General features: G+C 46.7%; 1 protein-coding gene across 1 annotated transcript; it reads left to right on the top strand.

The window, feature by feature from the left end:
* The first annotated feature begins 1,715 nt into the window (after positions 1 to 1,715).
* On the top strand, positions 1,716 to 2,348 carry LOC129507966 (glutathione S-transferase P-like). Its single transcript, XM_055322822.1, has one exon. It carries the CDS (start codon positions 1,716 to 1,718, stop codon positions 2,346 to 2,348), a length of 633 nt encoding a protein of 210 aa, XP_055178797.1.
* The last annotated feature ends 4,950 nt before the right edge of the window (positions 2,349 to 7,298 follow it).

Genomic DNA, 7,298 nt, shown 5'->3' with positions numbered 1-7,298 from the left:
TCTCTCATGTTCTGTCTCCCTCCCTGATATTTTCACTCATTTTCTCTCCTTTCCCTTTATTCCCTTTCACTATTATTTATATTCCCCAAATGAATGAGAACATACACTGTTTGTCCTTCTCCGATTGACTTACTTCACTCAGCATAATACCCTCCAGTTCCATCCACATCGAAGCAAATGATGGGTATTTGTCGCTTCTAATGGCTGAGGAATATTCCATTGTATACATAGACCACATCTTCTTTATCCGTTCATCTTTCCATGGACACCAAGGCTCCTTCCACTGTCAAACTCCTGCTTTAAGTGACATGCCTATGTACAACAAAGGAGTACCCCACCCACCAACCCACTGTCTCCAGAAATGTGGTTGTTACTAGACCCTATGGAATACAGAGATCTTCCAAATGCCTTCACCCCAATTCCTGTGGCAGCCTCTGCAGTCTATAAAGAGGGAATGAGGAAAACTGTTGATGCCTGATGTACACATGGATCTAGTTGGGCAGCTCTCCCACAGAGAGTGTGGAGGCTCTTCAGCCCAACACTGACACCATCTGGAGGAAACAGAAATGAACCCCAGCAGCCACTGGGCTGAACTTCCCCTGGCCATCAGGAAACTGATGTTCTAGCTTGAGTAAAATGCCCTAGCAACGAATTCTGCAGTAGATACAAAAGATTGGAACATAGAGAGGCCACCATAATATCCAGATTAAATGGCATATTACCAAGGATGCCAGATTGCCCTTAAAATATGGTGGTTTGGTTAATGCAGTAATGCAGTAATAAAGCCTGTGCTTTATGAGGATTTTAAACAATCCTCAAGGCAACTGCCAAAGGAGCCTGTGACCATCCACTGGAGTTCCCAAATGGTGAAGGATTGGCAAATTGATTACATTTGCCTCCTCCCTCCAAGTGAGGATTCCAAATATGCCTTGGTTCACATGGATACTATATCTGGCTTCATCTGAGTTTTTCTCTATGCTATGAAAACCAGGCTTCCACCAACAGGGGCTTATAGAAGCTGAGCACCATGTACAGCTACTTTCATCAAATTGATGGTGATCAGGGATCACACTTCAAAGGCCATGATATATGAGGTGGACAAAAGACTATGATATTAAATAGAAGTCCCAGCTTCCCTATAACCTACAAGTGGCAGGATAGGAAGAAAAAAATATTAAAGCAGCAGATTAATTTACTAACAAGTAAAACCACCTGACCAAGTCGATTAAAGGACTATCCCAGGCATTTCCATCATCAGCCAGTAAGGCCTATTACCCAGTATGCCAAACTAGGAACCCTTCTGCCAAGGCACCAATACCTTGTGTAACGTATAAAAGTCAAGGGATGTTGGCAAATTGAACACCAATATGTTGGCAAATTGAACACCAATAAAAAATAAATTTATTATTTAAAAAAAAAAGTCAAGGGAGGGGTGCCTGGGTGGCTCAGTCGGTTAAGTGTCTACCTTTGGCTCAGGTAGATCTTTGGGTCCTGGGATCAAGCCCTGAGTTGGCTCCCTGTTCAGCGAGGAGCCTGCTTCTCCTGCTCCCTCTGCACGCCCCACGCCCCCACTCATGTTCTCTCTCACACACTTTCTCTCAAATAAATAAGTACAACTTTTTTTAATTAAAAAATAAAAGTTGAGGAGCTCTGCTGCCGCCGCCACTGCCACTACTACCGCCGCCGCCACCGCCACCGCCACCCGCGCTGCAATCATGCCACCCTACACCATCATCTACTTCCCTGTTCAAGGGCACTGTGAGGCCATGCACATGCTGCTGGCTGACCAGGGCCAGAGCTGGAAGGAGGAGGTGGTGACCATGGAGACCTGGATGAAGGGCTCACTCAAGGCCTCCTGTCTGTACGGGCAGCTCCCCAAGTTCCAGGACGGAGACATCACCCTGTACCAGTCCAATGCCATCCTGCGACACCTGGGCCGCTCCCTTGGGCTCTGCGGGAAGGACCAGCAGGAGGCGGCCTTGCTGGATGTAGTGAACAATGGTGTGGAGGATCTCCGCTGCAAATACGCCCTCCTCATCTACACTAACTATGAGGCAGGAAAGGAGGAGTATGTGAAGGCACTACCAGGTTACCTGAAGCCTTTTGAAACGCCGTTGTCCCAGAATAAGGGGGTCCAGGCCTTCATCGTGGGCAACCAGATCTCCTTCGCGGACTACAACCTGCTGGACTTGCTGCTGATTCACCGGGTCCTGGCCCCCAGCTGCCTGGACTCCTTCCCCCTGCTCTCAGCCTATGTGGCACGCCTCAGCACCAGACCCAAGCTCAAGGCATTCCTGTCATCCCCCGAGCATGTGAACCGCCCCATCAATGGCAACGGGAAGCAGTGAGAGCTTGTGGAACCCTGGGCGGGAAGCTGGGGGGCTGCCTGACTTCCTTTCTCCCTGACCAATAAAATTTTCAAGTGAGAAAAAAATAAATAAATAAATAAAAGTTGAGGAAGACAGCCATTTCCCGGAGTCTCACCATGCCATGCCACTGAGAACATCAAGCCCCATCATGACTGGGAAAGGCATTATGTACTGGAATTCTCAATAAGACATTCCACCAGCATAGATGAATTACTTCCCACCACTGAGTGAAAGGGAATGACCCAATCTCCAATGGAATCCTGTTGTCCTACTGCAAGCCAGACCTGCTGAAGTGCACTGTACCTATATAGAACATGCACCACTGTCTGTATAAACAATGGAATATTCCTCAGCCATTAGAAATGACAAATACCCACCATTTGCTTCAACGTGGATGGAACTGGAGGGTATTATGCTGAGTGAAGTAAGTCAATCGGAGAAGGACAAACATATGGGTTCATTCATTCAGGGAATATAAGAAATAGTGAAAGGGATTCAAGGGGAAAGGAGAGAAAATGAGTGGGAAAATCGGAGAGGTGATGGAACATGAGAGACTCCTAACTCTGGGAAGCAAACGGGGAGTAGTGGAGGGGAGGTGGGCGGGGGGATGGGGTGACGGGCACTGAGGGGGGCACTTGAGATGAGCACTGGTTGTTATACTATATGTTGGCAAATCGAACTCCAATAAAAAAATACAAAAAATAAAACAAAACACAAAACAAAACCATGCACTACTGAAAGAGGGGAGAGGGTGAGGGTCCTGGTCTGGTATCTCCCACCCCCAGTCCATCTCCTTATTCCTGCCTGCTGCACAGCCAAGTCAAATTTATTTTTATTTATTTATTTATTTTTAAAGATTGTATTTATTTATTCATGAGAGACAGAGAGAGAGGCAGAGACACAGAGGGAGAAGCAGGCTCCATGCAGGGAGCCGGATGCGGGACTAGATCCCGGGACCCCAGGATCACACCCCCGGCTGAAGGCAGGCACCAAACCGCTAAGCCTCCCAGGCATCCCTAGCCAGGTCAGATATCTAAAGCTACAGCCACACTGACATCTACGGATAATGCCACAAGTGTAATTCAGAAGACTTTCCCCACACAACTTCGTATTAATTGTCTTTTCAGCCTTAGACTTCTGCTACACCTATGGTGTCCAGTCATGAGACAGACTCCTAATATAAATATCTTTCTACAGTGGACCCACTTATATGCCCAACAAAAGAATTGCTCCAACTATTAGGTATATGAGCAAGCTGCCCCTTTCTAGCTCATCAGGATTATCACCATTCCAGGGAGTGAATTAAAAAGTCTGAAAGCAGTACATGAAAAAAGAACAAGCCAGGATTGGAGCTCTTAATTCATCAATATTCCCAGTATGACTCCAGAAGCCTAGCCTGTGGCTCACACTATCAGTAACGCCGGACATGGGTCTTCTTTTTCTGTGAATCAAACTACATAGGCAGCCCACCAAACTGCTGACCAAAAGGGCCCTAAAAAATGCTATTTGAGCCACAGTTGACTGTGATCAGAGTTGGAATATATTCATACCCAGATTTCACCCAGGAAACTCCCAAGGTTATGAACCAACAGGGTGCAAGAAGAGGTTGTTGCCAGAAGGCACCGGCCACCGGGTGCTGCTTGCTGTCCTGCACTGCGGGAGCTGGGCTCTGGAGAAGCCGTGTGCACGCCAGGGACCTGGTGCTGGGAGAGCTGCTCAGGCTGCAGGGCCCCCATTGGAAACCAAACAGGCGCCTGTGCTGCAATGATCTGCCAAGGGAGCCTCTAGAGCTGGCCAAACACAGGCTGCAGAACCAGAAGCAAAACCCTTCCTGCGGCTGTGCCTCTTGCGCCCTCTACTGATAAAGCTTCACAGCACGCCAGCGGGCAGAGGAAACCTTAAAAGGACCTAAATCCACTCCACAGTCTAAGCGGTGAATGGAAACCTTGGTGCTGAGACCAGCTCAGCTGGTCTTCAAGGAAAGAATAAAGCTAAACAAAAAACCATCACAAATACGTCAGGAAAAGACCTACAACCCTAGAACGATCAAAACAACAACAACAACAACAACACAGGCCTGCACAGAGGAAAGAAGGCGGCGAGAGACAGGTGAGAGGTCTGATGACCTTTGCTGTCCTTCCCGTGGCCCGGCTGCATCCCTGTCATTTGATTCTAGGGGACTCCTCTGTCTCTTTTTAATAAATGCCTCCTTTCTTGGTCAAGCTGCAAGTAGCTTGAGCTGGCTCCAGGCCCTGCAACAAAGTCATCCTAGTCAATACAGGCCAGCAATGAGAAGTCCCCGAATTAAAATCTTGAGTTAATAATAATTTTTATCATTGCCGGGTCGTTGAAATCAGTTACAGTTGTTTGTACCTGTGGCGATTTTACCCTGCCCGGTTTCCGGAAACACTCTTCCTTGGGGCGAATAAATAAACAAGTTAAAATCCTTTTCCTTTGGAGTCACTCCTGCACTCAGGCGGTGCAGCTGGATGTCATCTGGGCCCCGTTGTTCACTTTCCTTGGACATTTCCTCAGATTTCCTAGGGGTGTTGAGTTCTTGTAAAACCAAAGAATTGATGTTTTAGAGCAAGGCTATAAAGACTTCCTTGCCAGTCTTATACTTAATATTTTTTATGTGCTGTCGTGCAGGGGATTAGTACAAGCCATCGGATCTAATAATTTGGGCAGGTTTTCTACCATCTTTTGCATAAAGCACCACTCACTTGCATGACACAGTCTCACTCCTGTCTAATCATCATTCGTACAACACTTTGATGGGGGGCTGCTTATGCCACGGCGTGTTTTATTGGTCCTTATATGCGGGCTGCTTGGTGTAACTATTCCACCTGTTGGAGTCAGATCAGCAGCCACATTCTTCACCTACCGTAGTGTGGAGGCCGAGAAAAATTAAGGCCATCCCACCTCAAGTTTAGCATTAGCACAAGTACAGCCATCTTAGGCCCCTGTGAATAAGAGCTGAACTTTACGGGAAAAACTGCAGAATGTCCTCAATGTCCTTGGCAGGGAATCCCATATCAGAAAGACAACAGAGCCCACGCCCTGTGGTAGAAAGTCCCATATTAGAATGAGAACAGAGCTCAATGCCCTTGAAAGCCCCATATCAGAATGTAAACAGAACTTGAGAAATTCCTCCACCCCTTCTGAAAATCCCCTAGACCAGCCTATAAAAAACCCAGCTGTAACCCACTTCGAGGTCCAAGTCTCTGCTCCGCTGTGCCGGGTATACTTGGACCCAAGCTCGAGCTTGTAATAAACTCTCGTGCGCTTGCATCGGTGTTGGCTCCTCGGTGGTTTCTCGGATTCGCAATCTTGGTCACAACAGTAGTTACTAGATTACTTTGCCTTTAACATCATCTGCGGTAGGGAATATCCCACCCATGGGGCATACCTCCAGCAGCTTCCAGAAGCTCCACTTTGTTCCCGGGTTGCCATAAGGTTTCTAGGCTCTCAAGTCACATCTTTCATTTGTTTGGGTTTGAAGGAAGATGCTCTAGCTGTATTTTAATTTTTTATTTTAATTTAATTTTCAATTTTCTCAGCATCTGATTTTTCTTTCACCAAATTCCTCCTGCCTCCTGCATAAAGCTCATCTGATCTGGTGTTTCTCATTGTAGGACACCCTTGTTTATACGGTCACAATCCACGTTCATCGGAAAGTACTCCTTACAAGCTTCATGGTGTATGTGCACCCTCTGTTCTGTTCTGGCTGGTGATCCCCTTTCGTTGTCCTGCAAGATCCCATGTCTTGTGACAGACGTTTCTTCCACATTTGTGAAAATGACAATCTCCTTAGTTGTGGAACGGGCATCAGTCAACTCCCCCACCCTCGCTGTTCCTACCTCTTTCTCACTGGGCCTGAGGCCACCATAGTAGGGGAGAGACATCCACAGACTCTGCAGACTGGGTCAGTGGTTCCTGAAGCAAAACACTGCATCAGACTCATGGTACTCATTAAAAATGCAAGGTTGCTGGGCTCCACTCAGCCCACTTAGATTCTTTTTTTTTTCTTTTCCACTTGGATTCTTATCTTGGGAGTGGTGCCTACAATCTGCATTTTTTTAAAAAAATTTTTTATTGGAGTCAATTTGCCAACAAACAATCTGCATTTTAACAATCTCTCCAGGTGATTTTTATGCATCCTAAAGTTGAACTGCTAGAGAAGAAGGCTTCCCCAGATGGGAGCAGTATCCTGTTCCCAGAGCGGAAGGGGCTGGTCTGAAGTTAGGGGCAACCTTCCACAGAGTTCCTCGAGACCCTGATGTTTCCAGCAGGTATTACCTCTGCCTGCAGAAATAAAGACCAAAAGTTCCCTTCCAAGGATCTCTGCCCTTAGGTGTCATAGCCATTATTTCAGAGTTCAGCTCTGGAACTTAACCGTGGTTTCCAGAAACAGTGCCTACTGCTCGGGAGCAAGGATTCATGTCCCCTTCAAAGGTCCTTCTAGCCAGACTAAGAATCGAATTGACATGAGACACATTAATGGGAGAAAATCAAATTTAATAGTGTATGTAAGGGGGATCCACACAGGCATGGAAATTCCAAAGACAGTTAGGCAAAATGAGGTCTACATGTCATCCTGAGCTAAGGAGAAGGCCTGGGACTTCTGAGGAAAGGAATGCACTTCATGGGACAATGAGAAAACAAACAGATTTTTGGCCCGCTACACCAATAGGTCATTCAGATAAATTTATCTCAGCCAATAACCCTTATTCTGGGAGTTAACCCTTATTCTATGTAGTTAAGGGAGGGGCAAAAGTTTCTCTTAAGCCATAGGGTCTTGATTGCCTTGAGCTTACAATAATCTTTGTGCCAAAATGGTCTGTCTTGGGGCAGCCTACCCTTGGCCCCTACTCCACCATGGGAACACAAGGTGGAACATTAAAAGTTTGAAGGCACATGTTTGAATGG

Source organism: Nyctereutes procyonoides, unplaced genomic scaffold (genome assembly GCF_905146905.1).
Source record: "Nyctereutes procyonoides isolate TBG_1078 unplaced genomic scaffold, NYPRO_anot_genome, whole genome shotgun sequence".
In the NCBI taxonomy this organism is placed as follows: domain Eukaryota; kingdom Metazoa; phylum Chordata; class Mammalia; order Carnivora; family Canidae; genus Nyctereutes; species Nyctereutes procyonoides.
Note: the sequence above shows the minus strand (reverse complement) of the source record. Positions and strands in the feature narration are given on the sequence as shown.

What these genes read in the sequence shown, in the direction of transcription:
- LOC129507966 (XM_055322822.1), top strand. Translation starts at nt 1,716, where the DNA reads ATGCCACCCTACACCATCATCTACTTCCCTGTTCAAGGGCACTGTGAG.